The 26589-nt window shown below is 40.7% G+C and overlaps 1 protein-coding gene across 20 annotated transcripts in view; it reads left to right on the plus strand.

Annotated features, from left to right (window-relative positions):
- cacna1g (calcium channel, voltage-dependent, T type, alpha 1G subunit) overlaps positions 1-26589 on the plus strand; it is a 271804-nt gene that overhangs the window by 136828 nt on the left and 108387 nt on the right. For all 20 annotated transcript variants that reach the window (XM_042397382.1, XM_042397395.1, XM_042397393.1 and 17 more), the window contains 4 exons: positions 7130-7227; positions 21866-22025; positions 25523-25817; positions 26389-26481. In XM_042397382.1, the coding sequence (XP_042253316.1) occupies positions 7130-7227; positions 21866-22025; positions 25523-25817; positions 26389-26481 (646 nt within the window). The remainder of the gene's footprint in view (positions 1-7129; positions 7228-21865; positions 22026-25522; positions 25818-26388; positions 26482-26589) is intronic.

Below are 26589 nucleotides of genomic sequence, written 5' to 3' on the forward strand. Positions count from 1 at the left end.
GCTTTAGCTGTCCCTGGGGTATGGTTTCTCCTTGTTGGAGTAGTGAAGTATCACATATTCTAAGGTAGACATTAATAGTGCATAGAAAATCAAGCATAAATTAACAGTTCTTGCATTTTGACTGATTGTAAGCATGCCATTTTTTAATTACTGAAGTAAAGTCCCTCATTAGCATGTTTTCATTTAGTTTTGTTTGACCTGCATGAAGCTGTGGGTCTAAATACTATTTCATATGCAGAAGAGACGCATTTTTGTAATTATTTTTGTAGACATATTTTGCTTTATTGTTGTGAATATAAGAGGATGGATTCCTGGAGGCAATGCTAATGAGCACATAACATGATTTTATTATTGCTGTATGTCTTATTTAATTTGAACAGTTTTTAGTGGTGTCTCTTGTTCTACACATCACTAGCACAGCTACTGGCACAACACACCTGTATCCTAAGAGTCAGGGGAATCAAGTTGAGTTGCATTGTGGGTAATGTAGGCGCCAGGTTTTGACAAGGAAGATGAATGTGTGGAATAAGAAAGGCAAAATCTCTGGTTCTGCTGCATTGATTTTGATCCTTCTTTTTAAAACTGTACATTGTGAGTCTGACCATGTTAAAGGAATTCAGTTCTAAATTGGGGTGACTAGAGTGCCATTTGGACATGCCCGCTCCGAAGTGTCCATGAGCAACACACTTAATGCCTAACAGGTCTAAAGGAGTACAGTTCTGCAGCTAAGACCTCTGACTTTTCTGTTTGGAGACAAGAAAAAGTAGAATTCCCTCATGGTATCTGATTGCTGCATGAGAAAGAGATATTCAGTAATCATCCATGACTGTGAAGAATAACTTGCTTAACATTTGGGTTAGATAAGCAGCAGAGTGGGATGATGGCAGAAAGTGTTGCTGATGAAAGAGTTTCAATCTGATTCAGCATGAAAACACTCCATCTGTCTGTTCTCTGTGGTTTTTCCTCTCCGGACTTCTGCCAAATGATACTACATGCACTTTCTTTAGAAATATGATCAGACTCTCATTGTTAGCTGTTCTCAATGCAGTGACCTGAATTGCACATATTGGTTGAATGTGTGTTGTAGCACAAAGGCTAATTGCTGCTATGGTGCACATAGCATTTTTGAAGTGAAAATGCTATGTGCACCATAGGAGCAATATATACTTTAGTCACACGCATGCCACACTCAAAGAGCTATCCATCACTCATAATTCAGTTGCTGAGGAACATCTAGTGTGACAGCTTGTCTGTCAGTGGTGTGGAGGCGAACAGAATGAAAACAATATGTGACTAAAGGAATATAAGAGGAGAGGACAGATGACTGGTTAGTTCCTAATAAGTGAGAAATGACAGGACAGAATATGATGGAGAAATGTGCAGCCACAGTGATAAGGCGGTATAATCCAATAATCTAATATCAATATATAATGTAATAATCACAGTGGGGTTAAACAGGTAAGGCAGCATGTTGACTGTGGATCAATGAACTGCTGTGACAGTTGAAGATAGGAATTAACTTGGCTCAATATAACCCTCTATGTTTATGAATATGATGCAATATTTCTCCGGTGAATGAATTTACTCTGGGGTGTTCTCTATGCAAATAGCCCCAAAAACAATTCAAAATTAGATCTATTTTTGTATGGAAGCAATTTTTCTCACTCTCACCTTTTTCTCATACTTTAGAATTAAGTAGGAGGACAAAGACATAGCATCAGTGGTTAAGATTGAGACGAGGTTACTTATAAACTGATAAAGTAGCTATTGTGCTAGGTGGAAGGAACTTGACAGAGCAGAAGAGACATTAGCTTTATTGTTTCCATCTAAATGTCAGTGTTATATAATGAAAATAAATAGCTTGTTGTACTTTTAGAGCACATGCTCATGACAAAAGTGCATTTTTTAAGCTTTTGAGTTGTATTTTTTCATGTTTGATAAAGCTATGCTAGCAGTTTCCCCCTTTTTCCAGTTTGTATGCTACGCTAGGTTAAACACATCTCACTTATCTTTTGCTCATCTTATGTTTTAGTTTTGTCGTCAGTTTTTCTTTCTCAAGGGACCGAACCCCACAACAAGCTGAAAAATCACGTGTGACATATTGTATTAATGCCCTTTAAAGTTGATATGGCTAATGTGTTAGCAAACTTTAGCATATGTAGACACCCCGCAGACACAGAGCAACATAGTTTCTGGTGACCTGACAAATGTAAGTCCAGTATATATCAGTTTAGTTCCATTCAGTTCATTTCAGACTTTATTAAGGATACAGCTCAGGGGGCTATTATGGCTCTGTAGCTGCTACACTTGCTCACCAGCTAGTTGCTAACTTTGTCCTTTTGTTGTTTGGTGCTGGGCTGGTAGCATACAGTCAGTTTACCACCGAAAACAGAAGCCAGCTATGAATATTAATTTGAGGTTGCTAAGAAACAGCAGGCAGAGTGGTTATTAAGTGTTGAGAACTTGACAGAGTAGAAGCAATTAGCTTTGTTTTCATATAAATGTCGTTGTTACTAAGCGAAAATATGTAAATTTGGTAAAAACAAATGGCTTGCTTGTATTTTTAAAGAACAAATTCATGAAAAAAGTGTATTTATTTTAGCTGTCATGTTGTTGGAAGGTGTATTGTTTTTCCCTCCTTTGACAAAACTAGGCTAAAAGCTTTGAGTCTTTATTTTACACTAGGGTAAACACATCCCAGACCTACCGCTGTACTTTAAATTCACATCAATCCTCTTATATTACCCAGAGTGAGAAGACAAACAATATAAACAGCCATTACCAGGCATCTGCGTGGATCGATCAATGGTTGTAACAGTGGACGTGCACAGTGTCTGCTTGACACGCATTTTGAAGTCACAGCTCTTTACAGGAAATAACTCAGAACACCCAAAGCTATTTTTCAACTTGCAGGGCAGCATGAAAGCCCCAGCACACCTCATCAGTTATTCAGCAAATGTATTACCAACATTATTTATCACATCATTTCTGTACTGTTAAAACAAACTCCTAAGCATCAAATCACGCATGAAAATTGAAGCGACTCAATCAAAATTTGTCTATTCCATTGAGCTTTTCTCAGTCTATCCATCATGATTTGCATAAAAATACTCAGATGGATACCCAGCCAGGAAAATGATGAAACAATATACACTGGTGAAATTCCTTTTATATCAGTCTCAACCTTGATTCCACCCAGATTTAGCCCTTTGGTCCATCTATCAGTCACACATTCCTTCTTATTTATCTGACAGATATGGGACTGGTGGCTACTTAAAATTATACTCATGCTGTAGCTGCAGGAAGACGGATGAGTGGACTGACGCAGATGGACAGATACACAGATGCAGACAGAAGGGCAGACAGATAAAGGTTAGGTGAGGACAGGAGGGGTTAAACACTGGACAACATACACTGTTCTACATTCCTGAGCTGCCTTGCATATTTTTTCCTATTATAGGTCTCTCTGGGTGGCATTGTGTCTACTGTGTGCGTGTGCATGTGCGTATGTTTGTGTGTCTGTTTGCGCAAAACCTTTTCCAAGCTACTGTTGTCTTTGTTTTGGAGGAGATTTAACTGGAAAACTGTATACCATCCTTCATGCGCCTGGCTGTTTTGGCACAAACACACACACTCACCCTCGGCAATAAGAGGACGAGCTAAGAAGCAAGCTGTCTACACGCCCAGAGAAATGTGTGTGTGGTTTTGTGCACACTGTATGTCTTTGACTGCTTTTTATTGCATGATTCATACGAATCTCATTACATTCTTCTGTGAGTTGTTTGTCCTTGTAAGGATTTCTCCATATCAAGATATGCACAACTATTGCATCAGACTGTGTACGACAAGATGTAAAACAATTTTTTGTCCTCGACTCCGTCCCCATGTGTCGCTTCACTTCACGGGCTTTAGTTTGGGAATTCTCCTCACGCAAAACTCCCTCCGAGGTTGGGCCTCCCCCGTCCTCTCCTGCTTCTCATTTCTGAATCCTCCTCCCGCTGCCCTTCCCTGTATCAGCATCATCAACACTGGCACGGACTCTGACGAAAACAGCGCACAACTTCCTGTCGTTTCCATCGTTTGTTTGATACACTCCATTTCTCCTTGGCTGTTTCTTCATTCCAGATGACGGGAGATGGGTCAGTTTTCACTGAACACACCAAACTTTCATCTGGCTCTCATCAGGGGCAGCAAGTGTTTTTGCATGCACTATTTTTCAACAGACATCCTTCATCATCCGCTTTTAAGTTTGTTTATGTAACTCTGTCTGATGAAAAATTACCCTAATATTTGTACTATATTGCTCTGGGGATTTATAGCGTGTCTGTGGCCCTCAAACATGAGTTTTCCCATTGGTATCCTAATAATGTTACCATGAATTTCCCATTGGGACTGTTCTACTCAACGCTGAATTCATAGTGAATTTATGGCATATTCTCCTTTTCCTATAGCATGATAATCAGACTGTATGGCCATTCATTATTCAGTCTGACATCTTGTTCATATAAGCTGTTTTCTGTTTGGAGGGGTTTGTTATTTTGACCTAACTAATCAGTAGTGACTGATTCGTCCTTTCAACATCATTTTCACTTGACATACAAGCAGTTACTGTAGCAGTAGTGTTTGCTAGGAGTAGTTAAAAGAATAGTTCAAACTTATTTGCTTTTTTGACAAAAGATAACTTATATCTGTATGGTTAGCTTAGCATAAACGCAGGGACACAGCTAGCCTGGCTCTGTTTGAAGGTAACGAAATCAGTCTACTGGCACCTCTAAAGCTCATTAATTCATTTGTGGTTTTATGGGGGATTATATGCGGGTCTGTTTCTTGGCCAGGTGCAATGACTTCCTGGAGTCCTGTCATCACCATGTAGGTATCTGTGAGGTTGCCAGGCAACTAGCATGAAGAAGATGAAAAGTATTTGAGAGTTGTTTTTTTCTGTAAGTCAACTTACAACAACCTGTACAGCTGCGTCAGTCTCATCCACACAAGAGGCTGATGTCCCCGTTCTTAATCCTTCCTACAAAGCTCTGACTGGGTGCATTGTTTCTCTGACGAGTAAACATCATTGAACACAAAGCCAGACTTATTTGAATCCCTGGAAAAAAAAGAGAAAAAGAAATATGGATAATGATTCAGAGGTCTGGAACAAAGCTGTATCTCTTATTAATAAAGACATATAATGTGTCTCTAGTATTCAAAAGTAAGATTTTTAATCATCTTTTCAGGGCTGCAACAAATTATTATTTTTATTATTGATTAATCTGCTGATTGTTTTCTCTATATTAATCTATTCGTATTTATTAAAAGAAACTATTAGAAGCTACTGTTAAAATTGAAAAAAATTTGAATGGTCAAAATCGTTGCGATATCTTGACTTCTAATTGCTGGTATGAGTCAAGCTCCAAAAACTCTGCATCCTACACTACCCATAATGCAACTCAGTAGTTTCCAAGTCAAAACAGATATTACTTAACTTTAGAGTAATTTTCCCATACTTGAAAAAGCTCCTTCAGAGCCACAAGTGTGCCTTTCACAGGCTGATTAATACACTTTGACTTTGACGTGTAATTTGGTGCAGTGCCCCTTTAATGTTTTTAAATTCCCGTGATATATAATATTACCCTTAATGTTCCTGCTGGGATATTAATCGTTTTTGGTGGAGTACAGTTATTGCTTGTGCTCCCAAAAGTGGTATTTTTTTACTAAGTTAGTCTTTCATAATAGTGCTAGTTGATATCTTTTGACCTGAATGTCCATGGCAGCTGTTACAGAACATGACAGCTGCTGATGTGATGTACCTGTTTCCAGGAACTGGAAGATACTGTAATACCAGCGTCTTTCCGCTGGAGATGCTGTTCTGTTAACTGTTTACTTATTTACCTTCTCTCTCTGGACTGCAGGCCATCTGTCAGCTCTGCGTGTGTGTGTGTGTGTGTGTGTGTGTGTGTGTGTACGTGATTTTGTGAGTTAGAGAGTGCATGCTTTAGTGTAACAAACCAGAAAGGGCTTGCACTAACACACACACACACACACACATACACACACACATTCATACCTTAATTCCTTCAGGGGAGTTTCTTGCACTTAAGGTGACTAACAGGCTTGTCCACACACACACACACACACACACACACACACACACACACACACACACACACACACACACACACATACATACATGTGTTGCAAATTTGTCAGACAGACAGACTTGGAGTCAGTGCGAGGAGGGAATTCCTTCATCTGCACGCCCCTTCAAGCTGCACATGTGCTCAGCATCTGCTCCACATACACACAAACACACACACACACACACACACACACACACACACACACACACAAGGAGAGCGAGCGTGTGTGTGAGAAGGGACGACGATAAACACTGATCAAGAAACAAGAAAAACGTTTTTTCAAGCATTCCACAGTCGCGCTCTCTTCTAAGCGCTGTCCTTCTAACCTCCCATCACAGCCTTAGAGAGCCTCTAAAGAGCCACTGCAAAGGCTGTTAAGAGTCTGTGCTGTTTCAAGGTTACGAGCCAGACTGATCTGATGCTGCTCTTTTATGTACTGTGGATGCCACATCCTCCTCTTCAATGACAAGTCGTTCACCCGCTGTTGACATCTCGAAGGGGGATGCACACACACGCTCCTCCTTGCTCCTTTTGAAGGTCGATTGTGCGAGGGTGCATGTGAATATACGCAAGTGTTTATCAGGCACACAAACATTGCGTGTATGCTGCGCTCCATATACAAGCACAAACACACACACTGCTTTGTGTATGTGTGTGTGTGTGTGCGTGGTGTTTTTCTTTCTGGTCTTTTAGTTGCAGTCCAGTGAGCTTTGGAATGAAAGCATGTTGTTTGCCAGAACACATGGATTGCATTCGTCTCTAAAGGCAAGAATGTAAATGTGATTCAGATCATTAGAGGATTAATTACTACTTGCCCAGTGAGAGTGGGAGAGCATTTTATACATGCAATTTATAATTGGCTACATCATTTTGCCTTTACATTTTCTGTGTTTTTATTCCCAGGTGATATCAAGTATGTTCTGCAGTGTTGAGCTGTGATAGCAAAGATGGTTGTTGATGCTATTTTTTCACATGTATTTTCTCTCCGTGCGTTGCAGGATGTTGGAGTACTCCCTCAACCTGCAGAACGTCAGTTTTTCAGCGGTGAGGACGGTTCGCGTGCTGAGACCGCTGAGAGCCATCAACAGAGTGCCAAGTGAGTGCAGACCTACTAGCCTCTCACACTTCAGCTCCCTTACCAGACCAGATCTGAGAATGCACTGCCCTGTAGCATCAACACTTCTGCCTTCCTCTAGAGACACATACACCTCTTTTCATCTTAAATTGAAATCAGGTGGCTTAAGATAAGGACACTGTAGACAATTTTGAGGTTTACCGGGACAGCTGTTAGACAATCGCAAGTAATTTTAAAAATTTGACCGTTTCAGTGCAAGTAATTTTCATGTTGATGCAATCCATCTGTCTTTGGCTGCAGATTTGTGGTGATGTGTGTTCATGTCGTGACACTGCGAACCACCCAGACATTTCCCGAAGAAAAACTTTGTTTGTCGAGAAGTCGTTATCACGTTTAACTGTGATTGGAACAACTGTTTCAGAGCTTAGACCAGTGATGTGACTGGCTGAGAGAGAATTTAGTAATCACCACGCCCGCTGATCTAGATTCACAGTCACCCAGCCCTTATGCATGTTGCGCTGCTGCACATACATGAACCAAAATAGCAGATACACATGGAGATGCCCGCATAGTCTGTGCGCCTAAAACCTACCACCTGGTGCTTATCGTTGCGCTTGCGCAGTTAAAATAGGGCCCACCGTTGGCCATAGATGTTAGTGTGTCAGTTTGTGTGTGTGTGCTACACATTGTTGCAAAAGACAATGACATTTTCTTAGTTTCTAAGCCAAACAGATCATGTGGACTGTTAAACCATCATAATGACAGGTGGTAGTAAAAACTGTTCTTTTGTAGTAGTTTGAACTTATATATCAAAGCATTCATATCTAACTCTTTTTGGCCTGAATGAGCCCATTTTTTTATTACACTGTAATTCAGGGCAGTATTCAAACAGACTTTATTACTTTGAAAAGACTTATCTAAAATCTGCCATTTAATGACTAATCACACTGACCAAAGAGCAATGTCTTGCTTGTCAGCTTAATCAGGCTTAGTAGCAGAAGGTATTATCAGCAGAGACTGACCATACCTTTTGTTGTGGATCTTGTTATAATTAGCGATCGTGCAGGTGGATTGAATTCCTACACAGTGCTGGAATGTAGGTCAGGGACAAGCTGATCTACGCTTAGTATGCTGCCTCGGCGCCGTCTCTGTGTTTTGGCTTTCCCCAGCCAGTCAGCTTTGGACCCAGACAGATTTATTTGCAATTTTCCAACTCACTGCCTTTTTATTAACGGACTGTAGTTCATAGCAACACTCATGCACACACAGACTATTACACTTGTTCATTGCGATGCAAACGCACAAATCCCTGAGTCGCTCACTCCATCTGTCATCCTCCCCCTTCCTCTCTCACTTCCCTCCCCAAAAAAGTTCCACATTCCTCTGCCATCTCTTCCATCAGTCTCCATTAGAGTTTAATCAGCACAGATTGAATTTCCAGTGCACACAGTAATGTTTAAATAAATCATAAGCATTTTGCAACCACCCAGCAGTCCGCCCATTTGTTTTTACCTTGATTCCACCCCCTACAATGTTTTCATTTAAATACAGACTCTTTATTATATCATTAGCTCCTCAATTGTTCAGAGGAGATTGCAGCCAAACTGAGCAATGATGCTCAGGATGTGTGTGTGTATGTATAGGCAGGTGTAGGTGCATGAATAGGACATCAACCCCCTTCCCATCTCTCCCATCCCTCTACCGATAACACTCCCAAACCTCTTCCATACTCTCACCCTCTTGTCAATCAAAACCGTGGTAGGGGTCCACTGCCTCTCATTAGACCACATACACACACTGAAAGCACACAGCCACACACTCACTCGCTCATTAGGCATCCGACCATCCCTCATCCTAATCACAGGACTAATAGCGACATTAATGCGTGGATGATTTGGTCTGGTTCTGGGCCTGCGGGGAAAATGTCATTGGGTAGGGTGGTAGTGATGGTGGTAGAGGAAGGGGGGTCACCATGCGTTTGGTGTGCTTGATATCTGTCTTCTTGCCCCCGCCCCCCCCCCCAAATCCCCCTCAGCAGCCTAATCAAGTCCTGCGGAGAAGCTTGCAGCATTCATCATGACTCTGGGTGGGGATGTTTGTTGTGGAGCTCAGGCTATTTTGAGACACACTTAACTGAATTTGAATACATGGTTGCTCTAGTTCTTGGATGAATGGCACTGACTGACTAAGGCAGTTTTTACTGCTCCATTATTAAGCTGTTGTTGGGTTGGTAGGAAAGAAGACAGAAAAGCTAGAGTTTGCCCTTTCAGGGTACACAGCACCACAAGATCCACAGTTGAATCCGTGCAGCAGCAACAAGTCATGCAAAGAAGAGCTAAAGTTACTCACATAGAAGTGAAGCATTGTGTTTGTTTAAGCAGAGTACTGAAGTCTGGCATTAGCTGATTTGGATCAGCTGTTTTTAATTCTTGCTCCACAGTCACTGGCTTATTCACAGCTGTGGAGTTATCAGCTGACTAGCAACGTCTAATCACATTTATGCAGGTGTACAACTCAATGTTAATATGCCCAGAATATCCTAATCAAGTGTTAATAGGGGTAAAGAATTACTGCATGCAAGGTGCTCAACCATTCAACACAAGGGTTAAGTGTACTAGGCTAGCGCAGTTGTTTTCAGTGAACAGCGCCGGTTCAGAATGTGGATTGCAGTCTGTGTGTTTGTGTGTGTGTGTGTGTGATTTCAATCATGGCATTAAAACAGTTTGACTTTATTGGTCTGAATCTGGCAATTACTGAGAGGTTTAGATATTCTGTTCACTAAAGTTAAAGTGACATCATCATGAGTTACTTTAACAGCAGTGGTTTTTAACCTGTTATAATCCACAAGTAGTTGGTGTTAGCTCAATGACTCTTTGCAATTATCAACTTTCTGCTACCTAATGACTCACAACACCGTTGAACGCTCCCTTTTTAAAGGTACAGAGGTACAATTGAAAATCCAATTTGGGTTCAATATATTCTATTTTTTCTAAATGCAGTAAAGATTCTACAGTGTTGCAAGTCCTTGGGAAGCAGAAAGTATCCACAACTTTTTTAGCACATGAAAGATGTGCATGTGTTCTACACACTCATTTTTAGTATCAACCCTCAATTTTACACTGACATGCCTCCTAAAGAGAAAGCTGTGCACATAAGAAGCCTTATTTCTAAGAGAAACAAGTTACACCACATAAGAAAGATCTGGTGCTACATGTTGAGAATGTGAACTTTCTGTACTAAATAAACTTTTCATTGTTGCCATTTACTTTTTTTTATTCATTTATCATTCTAGATAGCTACTGAATAAGTTGGATGATAAAGAAATCAGCCAGAGCAACTGATACTGGTAACAAATGGGCTTGGTGTGAACATTAACATATGCAAAGTATTGAGAGACACACAGATGATTTATGTCTGAATGCCACATTTCATTTTAATATGAGCGTCTGGGTAGCAGCAGCAGAGCAAGGACAGCAGTTCACATCTAACAGTGACTAAGTGATTATATCCAAGTCAGTGTTGACAGGCTTTTGTTTTGGGGCTTACTGTGTCTCAATTATTTATATATAACAGAGACAAACCCACTACAAAAGTTGCTCAATCTAACACAGCTAACACCCCATTTAATTGCATTTTTACATTTACATTTTGTCATTTGGCAGATGCTTTTATCCAAAGTGTCTTACAAGCAAGACAATCGCGCTTTAGAGGACAGTGACTCTGACAGAGCCATGGTATAAACTCTCAAGAAGCTGACCAAGTACAAGTGCAATGAGAAGGAGCTCTTTAATTTACAAAAAACCAAACTCAATTAACACAGCCAATATATTATATGGGACTCACACCATCCAGATTATTATTAGATGCTGGGGTAAAGCTGTTCATGCCCAGTTTAGAAACTGAGCTGAAGCTCTTCTAAAGTGTGACAAAGATCCACCTGCTCACATTAACAGCAATGACTGTAAAGCAATGAGCATCCAATTTATGTAATACAGCTGCTGTGTAAATGGAAATATTTTTCTTAGTGCAAGCTGCTAGAAAACACACAAATCAAATAGGCTGTCGTTAGTGTAGGTTGATAAACAGTCCTGAATGGTTCTTCAGGTTACTGTGGTGAATAGGGAGATATTAATTTTAAAAATCATAAATCCTATAAAAAGAAATGACATGTATAATAATCTCTGTTTTGGCGAGGATAAGAGAAATTTAGTGTCATTGTGTATACTGGAGATGTAACTGCATTTCAATACAAGTATAGGTGTAGTCCAGTAAATCATATGTAGACACAGCGCAAATATGAGGTGCATATTTATGCCAGCTGGAAACAGAGCCAGGGTTGATATATAGCTTAAGATGCAGACGAGACAGTGTTGCACACCTCACCTGATACATAATTTAGAATTAGTTGCTCATATCGGTGTGCATTTGCAGGTCAGCAGGGTTCAACCTGTCAGTCCAAGGTGGTATAAACTTTCCACATTTAGGCTCTAAGTCGAATATCTTGTTGATATTTGACTATTGCTGCCAAATATGTAAGCCATCTGAACCCGGATCAGCACATGTATAAACTGTTAGTACTCACTCTGCCTCGTCGTCTGCAGCCCGACATTGCTCTATTCTCACTCTCTTACCTTAAGTCTGTATTGGAACAGAAGGCTGGAGCTCATCTTAAAAAACACACACACACACACACACACTCAGACTTGTATTAACGAACACATTGTTCCTGGGCTGGTGTCCACGTCCTGGGCTTTGACATTGATTGATGTGCTAACATGCCAGAGCTGCCAGCGGAAGTGACAGATACATTTCGCAGGCTTCATCCACCGGCTGCCAACAAAACCAAAAATCCCTGGCCCGTGTCACCACCACATCACCACCCACCATCTTCCACCTGATTGGCTGTTACCCTCATGTACACCTTGTACCAGGGCTTGTCATTGGCCACATCAAGGCGGACATGACAACTTTTGAGCGACTGGTCTTCTCATTGCACGGAAATAGATAAAGTGCTATGGTGGGAGATTGCATTATTGTTTGTAGGAGTGGAATTTCTAAATTGTTGAGTTACCCAAAAAGTCTTACCCCCCCACAAGCAAAGTGTGCCTTCAATTTAATAAGCATTCTCTGAAATAACTGCATACTTGTAACATTTAGAACGTATTTTGTCAGCAGTTGCTACTTTTGGAGCCTTGATTCCTCTGCTGCTATGCAAATAGAAGCGAAGATCTGCATTAATGGGTTTTAGTTTCAGGCCTCAAGGCACTGAAACCTAGAATACTGACTTTAATATGCTGAAATATAATTTTTCTGTCGTATGTTTGTAGGAACAGAGGTGCTATTGTTATACACAGAGAAGGAAATAACTTAATTCATCCTCAGGCTAAAGTGCCACCTTTATTTCACTATCCAGGAGACACAATTTTTTCTAAGCCAAACATATTTTTGGAACAAGAAAAGGCCTTAGGTTAGTGATTGCTCACCTGCCAAAATTCCTGGTTTGGTGGCCTTACCAGCCAGCTGCAGTCAGAATTTGCAATTCATTATTTGCCTGTTGGCTAGTGTTATTTTCCTAAACCTCTTTATCAACAGCTACCACATGCCAAAACCAAAGGGAGTTAAAGTGGACCTCCACAGATTTTACACATAAAGGTCAAATTACTCGTCATGGGGAGTCCTACTCTGCTCAGCCTGTGAAAACGGTTGTATAATGTCTTCTGTGATGCCAGGAGTTGTTATGTCTCTCATTTCAGCTGGCTTCAAGAAGGTTATCTGGCACAAAACTTAAACCTGGCTCAAATCAGATCTGTTACTCCGACTGAACCTCGTGAACTGTATTTAACTTTCTCACTGGTACCTGAAACAACACACACCTATCAACGCAGCTTCTTGAACCCAACTTGAGCCCGAAGCCCAAATTTGAGACAAAACCAGATACTTTGTAGGGACCCATCAGGCTGATTAGCAGAACTCTACTTTTAGGTACAATACTAGAAGTACAATACAAATTGGCTAGATTATCTCTTTAAAAGTAGGCAATGGGTGACTAATTGATAAGGTGGGAATATACTGCATCAAGGAGGAAGTCAATGGTAACATGATTCCCCTGGCCTGCAAATGAACAACATGCGTAATAGGTTCAAACATAAACATGCTTCCATCCCTCCCAGTTGATGAAAATTGATGAAACCGTCAATGCTGTGAATAAGCCTCATTTGAGAGAGGCGGTGTTGATTGATAAGTCAGAGGCAGTAGTCAATAGGTGATTATCACAGGACACAAATCCTTACACACACATAAACACGCTCAGACACTTCTCTGTCTTAACGAGTTCAAGCCCAGAATAGCCTTTTCTCATTGTTTAGCCACATGTGCCCTTTCCCCAAAGCCTTATCAAACTGGCACAAACATACTCATGCACACATATTCCTCACACAGGCCACCACACACTCTTATGTGCACACACACACCTGCAATAATGCATGCACGTGCGCTCTGTTATTTTAAGCCATGCATCGGTAATACAGACTGTTTCATCATTTTCTCCACGCTTTGTTAGACCTGGTGTTTGGTTGGTTCATACACACTGTCTTGTACTTCCGCCCAGATAAGCCCTAAAGGCAACAACAGCACAACAACATCATCGACCTCCCAGCTCCCTGCATGCTCATGCCCTCCTCCTACGGAACATTGTTTGCCGAGTCTCAGTACTGTAATTAAAGAGCTCGCAAGAACGTCCTAGCGTCTATTCTTCTCTAAGCTGTTAAGAGGGAGCTACAGGGTTTTACAGCAAGGCCTAAGTCACCCGTTGACTCCTGCTGTTGTATTATGCTGTGAGGACGAGGGGGGAGCCCGGGGGAGTTAGGGGGCAGGTTTGATCCAGGGGCTCCTTGTTTGTGAGCGTAGCTGAAGAAATAAGACTGATAAGGTTAGAAGGAGTTCAGAGGAGGGAGTTGTTTGCTAGAAGATGAAAGCAAAGAATGTCACAGTGTAATCCTGCTCTTTGCTGTCAGTTTGTTTGCTGCTAAAAACAAAAGATCTTGTTAGTCGGATCTCAATAAGACAAGAACACCCCCAGCAGCCGTTGGCATGCAAGTGATGTTTTGTTGCTTAAAGAAGGGCTTGTATTACCATTCCGAATTCATTTTCAGTTCAAGGTTTTTTCTTAGCTGCCTTAGTTTCCGAAAACTTGAAAATCAGTCCTTTGATCACTTGGAGTTGTGCTATTCCCAGATAGCCTGCAGACAGGTAGGCAGCCATCTCCCCAACACAGCTGTAATTTGTCAAAGAGATTGGAGTTTAAGCTGCGATAAGTGCTGATTTTATATGTCTGAGTGTGTAAAGGTGGAAAATTACTTCTTATTTTAATGATCATACTGTTCTTAGGGTGATGTAGTACAAGTTGGATGTTATCTATCAAAGTATGCACAGCAACAAGCTCTGAATGTGTGTGTAGGGACCGTCTGAACGACCAGGAAACGTGGTATTTGTCAATCAGGCATACTCACACCTTCACGCAATGAAGCATGATAAATCCCACCTACTCTACATCCATCTGCTTGTGCTGGTGGTGTTGTATTTCACATTGGGTGTTACAATATTTACAACATTTATTTGCACCTCATTTGTTGTCATTAAGATAGCTTTTATGCACAAATGCCGTTAGAGAAAGCTGTGATCTCCACAGTTGGCCAAGGTCTCCCTAAGCGGTGATGATAGGTTTTGGTTAAAATGGTGCAAAGACTGTTGCACCGCTCTGTACAAATATACTATACATTGTCAAACTTTCTCTTTAGTAATGTTTTGGTAGCTGTAAACTATAGTTTACCCCAATACCAAATCATGTCAGATCAACCAAACTGTTTAATTTGACATTTCAGTAGTGGCTTGTCCAAAAATAAACGCATAAAGGTACAGAATGGGGACAGGTAGAACATGATTCATGTAAGATAATGGTCAAATAAAAAGTTGCACTACACACACTAGACGCTGGGCACAGTACCACTTCAGTGTAATTCACTGATTATGAACAATTTCAGCAGGACAGAAAATATACCTGTTTAGGTAAATTACTTAAAAATGAATGCTGATGAGAAGTGACAGTTGATTAGTAATGCAGGTTGATTACAACTCAGTGTCATTAACACCCCTGGATCTCTTATGTGGAGCCACGGGTGCTCAATGATGCAGTGCTGGAGAAACAAGACAAAAATGAGACATTAATGGAAGAAATTATTTCCTTGTTTTCCAAATAAGATGTAAATGTATGTCTTCTAGAAATATTGTTCATAATCTATCAATTCTGCTTACATGGTTGAGAGAGAAAGTTGAGGAATTGGTTTACCTTTGATTACAGCTGTGTAACAATGGGGGTTTATTGGTACGGCTGGTCAGGAGAGGTTATGAATGTATATATATGCACGTTTTCTGGCATAAAAAGAATTCGATCAATCAGACTCTATATGTGGAAATGTGCTTACACATGGTTTATACACTACGCCCCAAATCTAATGAGATCACTCTACTTCCTGGAATTTCATACAAACATCTGTATCCAAAAGCAAGTTATATTCTCTTCTGCAAATGAGAGTGCAGTCAAACAGAGTTCAGATGTGTTCTCTGTCCTCAGTTCCCTCCATCAGTTTTCATTTTTCTACATGTACTTTGTCTTTGGGTCACATCGCTCGCTTATGCAAAGGCACATTTCCATTTCGGGGACGTCTAGTCATCTCCGTCTGGAGTCGCTGACATCGAGCTAGTTACCATCCACTCGGAGCAAATGAGAAGAGACGCAGGTGTACACTATCCCTCGACTCAGAAAGCCCATTAGTTCACAGTACACGGATTACAAAGCTGGCTGGGTCAGAGCTGGACCTACACAGGAGAGCAGAGGAAGCAGACCTAATCTGCCCGCTAACAGATGGCTCCCCAATCACACACATCCACCCAGCTGCCAGCCATGTTGGAATGGAGTGGCCGCCCACGGCGAGGTTGGAGAGGGCGCACAGGTGGAGGAGGAGATGATTGTTATTGAATATGAAATGTCGATCACTTGGAATGAGCACGCTATTCAGGTCGGGAAGGTTTCAGAGGATTGATTCTCTTATCTAGGAGATAAACAGAGGTTCTCTCATAATATCCATGTTTGCCCGCATCACTGAATGAAGAGCTGTCTTCATATATGGCTCTCTTCCAGCTGATGTATTGTATGATGGTGTAATTTATGCCATCATCAAAATCACAGTCAATCTTGAAAAACTCATTTTTGCTGCCACAAATAATTAATGTCCTCATCCACTGAGCTGAATTGTTTTCTAACTATCACTGATTAAAATTCAGCTCATCTAGCAGTCATAAAAAAATCATCCAAACAGTATAACAGACATTCAAATGAATTACATAAAAAAATAGACACAAACAAGAAACAGGTACAACAAAACAACAAAATTACATTGTGAAAGTTTTCTTCCAGGCTGAAAAGGTGTACAGTGTGTGTAGATAACAGTAAAGAAAATCTTAAAGCATCCTCACCGTATTAATGTAAAAAGGCTATTGATCATCTTTTTATGTTTCTTCACTAACGGTACCCTGTGGAGTTATGCAATGTTTTTACGAGTTAATGATCACTATGTTTGTATCTGTTATAATAAAGACTGATTTAGAAAATCCTTAATTTCATACATTAAGTGCAATAGACTATGACAGTTTTCATATGTGGTTTTCTAGCTATTACCACTACCAAAAATTTAAAACTCTTTTAGTTGCATCATTTATCATAGGTTTATTTTGTGAGTTAGTTATAAATTACTAGAGATTATTACAATTACATTATTACAAAACAAGCGTTTTGTGTGTATCACATAGTCCTCATCAGCAAATTGACTTAAAGTTATGAAATTTCAATTATTTATTTCAAGGATTGTCAAATTCCAGCTGCTTTGTATGATAAGTGAGCAAACACGCTGCATAGAATTGCTGTTGTACATGGCTGTAGCTATCAGAGGTGTGAGTACCAGCACAGGACATTTGGAGTATTAAGTCCTCATTGTGCAAAGATATCTGTACCCTGAATGGCAGCATATGAAACCAGTGGTTGTGCCCGGGCCTGCAGCAGACCCTAATCCCAGCTGCTGTCACTAACTCAGGCACAGCTAAGCAGCGTCCTAACAGCTCAGCACATTACACTGTGAGGGCAATCACTCGAAGGAGCTGCTGCTTAATGTGTGTGTATATATTTTGTGTTTGCCTACAGTCAGGGGCTGTGTGTGTGTGTGTGTGTGTGTGTGTGTGTGTGTGTGTGTGTGTATGTTCGTGTGTGTGCCTGAGCTGCTCATTAATGACCAGAGAGAGAGAGAAAGAGAAGGATAAAGTTGCTGTTGTCGGCAGCGAGTCAGGTCTGTCTGTCAGAATGTGTGAGTCTCCACTCCTCCGTAGCAGAACACACTTTCTTTGTGGATTCATGGCAATTATGTTAAACGAATGTCCTACCAAAGGGCAAAACGGCAACAAATCTCCACAGGCAATGACTCACAGCATCATTTTTACACAACTCTCAGCACTGCATTGCTTCTCTTGAATCATGACAGAATGTTTCTCTTGTAAACATCGCTGTAACATGACATTTAATAACTTTCTCACAGTGTGATTATGAGAGATGTTTTCTTTACGACGCTCATCTCACAAGGCGATTGTGTACACCACCATGCTGCTAATGGAGTATCGCATAGTGTGGCAGCTATTACACAAATTGAAGTAACTTGAAAACAGTGTTTTTCAAGAGCCTCGGATGTCATTCAGTAGTCGCTGTGTTTTCACCGCTTTCACTTTTTTCTTCCCAACTGGGTTTCATATTCAGATGGTTCCTTTTTGAGAGAGCGATGGCTGCAAAAGACACGATTCAAACACGCATGTTATCCCGCAGATGCTCCTCGCTGTCACTCATTCTCCTGTCCCTCTGTGCTACCTTTGCTCCTCGACTCCCTTTATCTCCTCGCTGTCTTCTCCCCATTTGTTCCCCACATCTTAGCAAGTCTGCAGAATCCTCCTTGTTTTTCCTCTCCCATCTGCCAACACCTAAAGTCCCTGTATGAGCGTGTACCCGCATGAAAAATGTAAGTAGGAAATTCAGAGCATATCTGCAAATATGAAAAGTTTCTCATGCAGTTTGGTGTGCAAAACCCAGATGTAACTGTATAGATGAAAGGTGTTTGAGTGAGGAGGGAATTTTACTTTTTTTTTTTTTAAACATGCCTGCTAAGTGCACCTTTCATTTAAAGTAATAAACTCAAAACCAGAAAGGATTTCAGCGAATGCTCCGCCACAACACACACAACTAAACAAAGCTCTCTCTATTCCTAAACTATGTCTTCTCAGAATTATGTTTTCAAATAAACACATTTTGAAAAAAAATAAAAAAAGGCACATATACAAGACATTCAGGTGAAAGTGGCCATAACTCACTTTTTAGTTTCAGCTGCACATAAGAATAAAATGTGTCTCAGATGACAATGACATGATATTTCAAATTTTATCATCTTGTAGAAGTATACTATGTATTACTGTTTAGCGCCACAGCTAACAATTACTTTCATTATCAATTAAATCTGTCAATTATTTTCTTGTTTAATTGATTAGTCATTTGATCTATATAAAATGAAATAAAAATAATCGGAAGATTAATCAATCATGAAAATAATAGTCATTTGTTGCAGCCCTAACTATTGACAACTTTAAATTTTACAACTTTATTATTATGATGACAAGTAATATATATGTAAATAGATTTCTAAGCTATGGAGAAACATTTAGACCATAAGTGCTGGCATTTAAAGTGAATATATTTTGTAATATTTTCATACTCAAAACACCATGACTGTGCATTTTTGAGTTCATCCAAAGGAGTTTAGCTCAAACACCTGTTTCTCCATCTGTCCCTTTCTCTTCCTCTCTCCTTCTGTTTCTCTCTCCATCCTCTCTCCGTGTCTTTCCCTCCATCTCTTCTGTTCCTCTGTGGCTGTCAGCCCAGCAGACGAGCTCTGCTGGTGCTCCGACAGCGACTGACCCAGCCTCTCCAATTACCCAGAAAACCCCTGATCAGAAAAATGATGCTCATTATTGACGCCTGACTCACCGGTTTACTGCTGGGATGGTAGCCTGCAGGGGCGGCGGGAGGGATACAAACAGGCAGACACAGAAAGAGATGGAGAGATAAACAGAAGGGCAGAGATTTGAGAGATTTACAGGGCGGCGACAAGAAAAAGAAGAGTTCTGAGGTAGGAAAGGAGAAAGGTTTATGGTAGATAGATAGAGAACCTTAGTGTGGAAATAAAAGTAAAATCTGAGCTCCAACAGCAGAGGGACACAGCCGGATTTGGCAGAGGGAGTGTGTGGGTGGTAGGAAGTGTGTGCGTGTTGTCAGAAACTTGAGGGAACACTGTCCAGAGCAGACAGAATCAGGGATGTACAGCATGACAGGCAAAAAAGCAGGTCTTTTACTGCAGCGTTAATTCAGTGCAAACTGCAGGAGTACTGCTGACACAAATCTCTGCACTTCCGTTTGACTCAAGACTTTTGAATCTTATCTAAATATATTTTCAGCCTTAATTCATCCAAGGAAGGATGTCGCTTGCTAAGCACACTTTGGGCCAAATCCACAAAGAACGGATTGCACCCGCTAGTAGCACCGTGAATTGTGTAGCATTTGCACCCACGATCTGCCCCGTTTTAAGGTCCTATTCACAAAAGATTTTGCGCTAATGATATGCCTGCACAAACATGCCCATAAAGTTTTGCAGCAGAGTGCAATTTGCTCTTGTTTTGTGTTTGATTGAGTGAGCAGAGCTGTTTCCAGTGTTTGAGGCTTTTCTCCACATTTCAGATTGGTCCATAATGAAAACTGCAGAGAGCACAAAAGCCTCAAATTGTGTGTCTTTAATTAGCAGAGGTTCGCACACAGAGCTCATCACAATCACAAACCAACTTTCATGTATTTTACTTCTATTGCTTCTCTAGTATTTTGCATTTATAACATAATCTACTGAAATGTCCATCAAAATAGGCTACAGCCATTACTGTGACTCAGGCAGGTCTTGTTAGATTGACGTCTGAATCTTATAATAATGTTGTTCAGGTGTCACTGAATGTATCTGGGATTTTGCAGAAACATCAGTACTGATGCTCTGCTTGTTGCCCACAGCTGGCTGTGCATCACAGCTGGCTGCAGCATCACACAGCAACTGAAACGATAAATGCGTCTCCAAACTGAGAAAGAGGCATTTATGCACGTGGCACAGCAGCGGTCACTTCATTAACACCAGATCGGTCAGCATCTGACGAAAACGAATGTTCTGTGTTCTGCTACATATCTACACAGGTCAGCTGTTACACACAGATTCCAGGTTTATACGGTGGAATTGTTTGTAATAAAGCAGCACTTATGGATGAATCCTGAGCTCCATCAGAGCTGTCAGAGCATAAGTCTACAAAACCCCATACCCACTTGATCCCCTCTAATCTCTGAAGATTTTACCCTTCATATGATTCAATATCAATTCAATATCATTCAAGCCTCACAAGCTTGAAGATTTGAAGAGAGAGAGGGAGACAGAGAGAGAGTGAGGAGTGTGTGTATGCGCACAGTTAACACCATCTATTTGAAGTCACTAATAACTCCACCCTAACTGCATGTAGCTATTAGCACTGCTCTTTGTGAATTAGACTGTTTTTGCAGCAAGGCTTATTTGCATAGAAAGGGGCCAATTTTGTGCCAAATATATGAATATTACTTAATGTACATACATGCAAATGGAGCAGGTGCACCATGACGCTATTTGCTTGGCAGCGTAGTTTGCGGTGCATTTCACCCTGTGCAGATTTTGTCTCATTTGTAGAGGTTTAGCGGCCAAAAAAGCCGTGCAATCCTTTTGTGGATGTGGCCCTTTGTCTTTTCTGCAATGGCCTGCTTAATATTTATGAAACAGTTATACACCTACTAGCAACCCATTCAGCCACAGGTCTCTACTATAGCTACCGTTGGGCTTCCAGTGCCTTGCTCAAGAGCACCTTATTGGTAGCAATTTGTTCAGTGGCAGGAAAATTAGCCAAATGCCAAATTGCTTCTGTCAATTTTATTGCCCAAGCATTTATTTTTTTTACAAGTAACCCAGAGCGCTGCTCCTCATCTGTTACAATGAATGACTCTGTTTTGACAGTCCTTCATTAAGCTGTTTAACTAATATGAAAAATAAAACACTGAGGCTATGTTCAGTAATGTAATATGAGGCCTATTACTGTAAATCTACCATTTATTATTATTATAAAATTTTCATTAAACTGTAAAAAGTGTTATAGCAACCACGGGCAAGTGTGTAATTTGATCAAATGAATAAAGGAAGAGAATCGTGCACTTGTCCCTGTAAGTGTGTTATATTAGCCAGTGTGAATGGTTGTAAATTGAGAGGCACTTGGGTTGGCGCTCATATCGACCAGTCTATTGAATGAAATACCCACTGCTCATATCAGCCCTGAAAAACGTGTTGCACAAACACTCGTAGTAAAAGAGCTTTGATCCACACAAGCACATACTGATTCTACTGTGAATGCATTGTGTGCCGCCCAGCTGTCTGACCTTGTCCTTGTCTCTCTCTCTCTCTCTTCTCAGGTATGCGTATTCTGGTGACCCTGCTGCTGGACACACTGCCCATGCTGGGTAATGTGCTGCTGCTCTGCTTCTTCGTCTTCTTCATATTCGGCATCGTGGGCGTCCAGCTGTGGGCCGGCTTGCTCAGAAACCGCTGCTTTTTGGAAGACAACTTCTCTTTGTGAGTTTGACGCGTCCCGTGTCAATATTTTCTTAAGTTTTTAGATTTCAGTACTCATATTTGTTAGGTTTGGCTAAATGTTAACTACAGGGAGAATACTGGGAAGGTCAGATACTGGCTGCACTGTCATCAATATCCTGAAATAATATATGATTAATTTGTTGGCAAATTGTATTTTGATCACTTAATCCTCTTATTTATCCTCTTAATCCTCGTATCTTATTTTTGTCAAAAATGTTAAAAATGTGACATTAAAGAAACTGTTTGACATTTTGGGAGATGCACTTATCCACTTTCTTGCCGAGAGTTGGATGAAAAGTTTGATACCACTCTTATGGGAATATGAAGCTACAGCCAGCAACTGCTTAGCTTAACATAAAGACTGGAAACAGGTCTTTTAGCTCTTTGAGCTCTTAGCACAGTCTTTGTGCTAAGCTAATCTAACTGTCTGCTGGATGTAGCTTCATATTTGCCATACAGACATGAAAGCGGTATCAATCTTCTCATTTAACTCGGCAAGAAATAAGTGAATAAGAATATTTCCCAAAATGTCAAACTGTTCCTTTAAAGGACAATTTCGGTTTCTTAACCTATTTATTCAGAGAGTTTTAACAGTGCTCTCTTTCACAACTTGGATCTTATTTTTCACTGTACTCATCAAAGTAATTGCTGAGATTCCGAAAACTGGCGACATTGCTAAAAAGAAGTAAGAACAGGCACAATACATTTGTGGTCATAAAGGATGTAAATAAACCTTACAGACCAGGTTAATTAAACTTATTTAGGAGAGAAAGCAAAGGCCAGAACAGTCTGTTGTAAACATCCATCACAGTTTACACACTAGTCAACTTTGACCTACTGAGCTTGCTATAAGTGTGCACAGTTTCTTGTGCAATAAGGAGTCATCATTGCACAATGAGGAGCACAACCAAAATGTTCACTGTGGTTTTGCTTTCAAATGAAGTGTCACATTATTTAGCTAAACTGTTGGCTTGTTTACAACCTGTCTGATTGCTGGACTTCACTGTAGCGATGTCACTATGTTCGTCGCTCACAGCGGTTACTTCAGTGACCTTTGAAAATAAGAGTGAAATTTCACTAAATTAGATTTCTCCTTTAAAATGGTCAAAATAAGGATACAGCTATGGTTGTGCACAAACAGTGTATATTCTGACCTTCAAATTCTTTCTTATTCCACAAGTACACAAGGTGACCGGATTTATTTATTTCTTATTTTCTTAATAGAGCTGAGATAAACAACACAGATGAGATTGCAAGTAGGTCTACAGGAGGTCAAGGTAAATCTACGAGTAAACCTTGACCCCGCGCGCTTAACTAGGTCATGCACTAAAGTCAATGAGGTTAGTGATTATAGAGTCTCATCACAGTGATAAATGGGAGAGAGACGGGCCCTGGCATAATGAGAAAGACCCCACGCTGCAGCCAATGGTATATGGAACATGGGCACCCATGACTTATTCATGTTCCCTGTGTCATCCTGGCTTCATTACTCTCTATAGGATTTATGACATCTCACAGCTGTAATTTAAAGTCATGCATAATAACACTGGTGAGCTGGCAAAATTTTTTGTCATCATCATCAATTTTTAGACATTCTTCTTGTATCTGGAAGGTCTGTGTTACTGCACCAGATGAACAGCATTTAAGTTTGGCTCTAGTCTTTGTCCAAAGCCATAAACATATCTGAATTAACACCTGCTTCCATTTCTCTTGAACTCATATCGCTGATACATATTTTAGTGGTCTTGCAAAGTAGCAGCTGTTAACTGATAACTGGGTTGACAGTGACTCTTTATTAGACTGATTGAGAGTATGTGAAGAGGACCCGTCAGGAACCACGTCCCATGCATCATGTCCGGGTGTGATAAATCAAACGTGTACCATCATCAGACCAATAAGTGTTCTCATGGAATGTCCTCAAAGTGTGAAACAGCTTTTAAGAATGTATAAATAAATAAATGTGTGTGAGGTGGTCCTGAAGTGTAAAGTGATTGAAGCTACTCTGCGCTTGATACAGCCTGCCAGCTGATTGTGTGTTGACAGACCAGCCAGATATCACCAGACACACACACACCAGTTATCCCAGACAGAGAATAGCTCTGTAAAAGATACGCTAAGAGGCAGCAGGCAAACACGCTTGTGCTCTCACCTGACAAAATACACACAAGGGTCTCCCCGGCCATTTGGCCCCAGGTTTGTAAACACAATTACAGCTGGCTTCACTGATTAGTTCCTCCTATCTGTTTGAAGGGGTGTTAATCAGTGAAAACAGCTGCTGTAGTATTTGCATGGAATTAAAACCTGCAGACATTTTGGCTTCAATGTTGAGCCGCTTAAAATTCTACTCGATGTACGCCAAAACTCAAAAAGAGAGGAGGCGGCACTTCATTTTTACTGCTTCAGCCTGGTAGCCAAGGTGGGCACCGACACAATAAAATGTAAACAAAACAGCTACAGCTTAACAGTGATGGATGAGGGTAAAGATGGAAGAAAGATACACCGCTCTCTTGTGTAATTTCCAGGAAAATACCTGAGTGAGGATACATTTTTTAACCTTCAAGATGTGATTAAGCTTTTAACACTCTTCTGTCCTCATGTCCAGATGTTGCTCAAAAATATAACGTACATTAGTTTGCTCATTATTGAGCCAATGCATCTGAATATTCCAAATACAGTTTCTCTGTCTATTTTAGCAGCCAAGTGCAGCCTAAGGCACAACTGAGAAGTCTGCAGTGCACACAGTGAAAGCATATATTAAAGCAATATATAAATATTTAAGTGGTGTATAACAAAATATGTAGTTGTAAGCAGATGTGCTGTAAGTGTTTATTAATGTATTTGTAGACAACTATAACCCCACCTGCAGGTATCCTTAACTGGATGCTGGTGTGTAAGATAAAGAATGAAATACAGTTGTAATAATATAAAAAAAAATCTTCATAGGAGGAGTTATAATTGTTGACTGTACATTAATAAACACTTAAAATGTCCTTATATGTTCTTTTAACTACATTATAATGTGTTACAAACCACTTATTAACTGGTTATGTATTGCTCATATATGTGAAGTAGGGGAACTTGAAGTGTAATTTTGATAGAGGGAATAACACATTGTTCCTCGCCTGTCTGCTCAGTTGAATACTCTAATGTGTTTTTCTGATACAGTAGCTTATGGTGGTTTATGGTAGTTAACGTTAGCAAATCTTACATAATTATTGTGTAACAGACATTACTCACAAAATCAAACACACTACATCAAACCAGGAAGCATATTTGTCGTTTCCAGCTTGTGGTCCCACCCCACTTGCTCTGTCAGGTGGCCTGATGATGATGTCTTAAGAGAAATCAATGTTTAATTTAATGTTTTTAATTGAAACACATCAACGTTCAATACATCTCTCACTTTGTTTAGTCTCATGACTCATACAAGCCAAAAACCCTGCAATATCCTCTCTTTCATCCTCCCTCCCCAAAAGTCCTCTGTCCGTGGAGCTGGAGAAATACTACCACACTGAAAACGACGACGAGAATCCCTTCATCTGCTCTCAGCCCAGAGAGAACGGCAGGAGGGACTGTAGCTCAGTGCCTAAGCTGTACGAGGAGGGAGGCCTGCAGTGCAACCTGGACATGTATTCTTACAACAGCACTGATAACACCACATGCGTCAACTGGAACCAGTACTACACCAACTGCTCTGCTGGTCCGGTCAACCCCTTCAAGGATGCCATCAACTTTGACAACATCTGCTACGCCTGGATCGCCATCTTTCAGGTAAGGCAGCTAATCACGTTATGGATGATGTCAGATTTTCCAGTATCTGCAGTGTGGCACATACAGTAAGGTTTGACTGAAGCAAGGCTGTAATACAAGATGAAGACAAGGGGGGGGGAAGAGGGAGGCTAATTGCCCCAGCGGCTGGTGTATCATAGAAATGGGGCTTTACAGGATTAACAGGTCACCGCAGCCGCACGACCAGACTGCGGTCTCATTTTTCCGCACGCATTTGTTTACTATCTCCACATGATCTGAAAATCCGCTTTGTCCGAGTGTTCATTCATCGCTGTCTAGTTGAGAGGGGTAATTTTGGAGGACCAAAGCCAGATTGGAGATGAGTTCTCCCATAAGTCTGGCTGCTGCTTGGGTTTGCATGTGTGGGGTAAAGCACACAAGAGAAATGTTGGGGATTAGTTTTCTGCTGAGTCTTGGTATTGGAACACTATGGACTGTGAAATATGGTCTCCTTTAATCCCTTTTTTTAATTCCACTGTCTGTTTGCTTGCTTTCTTTAGTTGTGTTGTCTGATTAGTTTTTTATCTGTTTTTTTGGCTGCGTTCCTTTATAGGTGATCACTCTGGAGGGCTGGGTGGACATCATGTACTTTGTGATGGATGCTCACTCCTTCTACAACTTCATCTACTTCATCCTGCTCATCATTGTAAGTGCTAAGAACTGTATGTGTGTGCTTGCTGATGGCTGAACAAGCGGGTCAGTCAGGAGAATGGTGCATGTGTTGTGAGTGTGTGAACAACAATGACGCCTACCT

The sequence above is a fragment of the Thunnus maccoyii genome, chromosome 20 (assembly GCF_910596095.1).
Source record: "Thunnus maccoyii chromosome 20, fThuMac1.1, whole genome shotgun sequence".
Taxonomy (NCBI): domain Eukaryota; kingdom Metazoa; phylum Chordata; class Actinopteri; order Scombriformes; family Scombridae; genus Thunnus; species Thunnus maccoyii.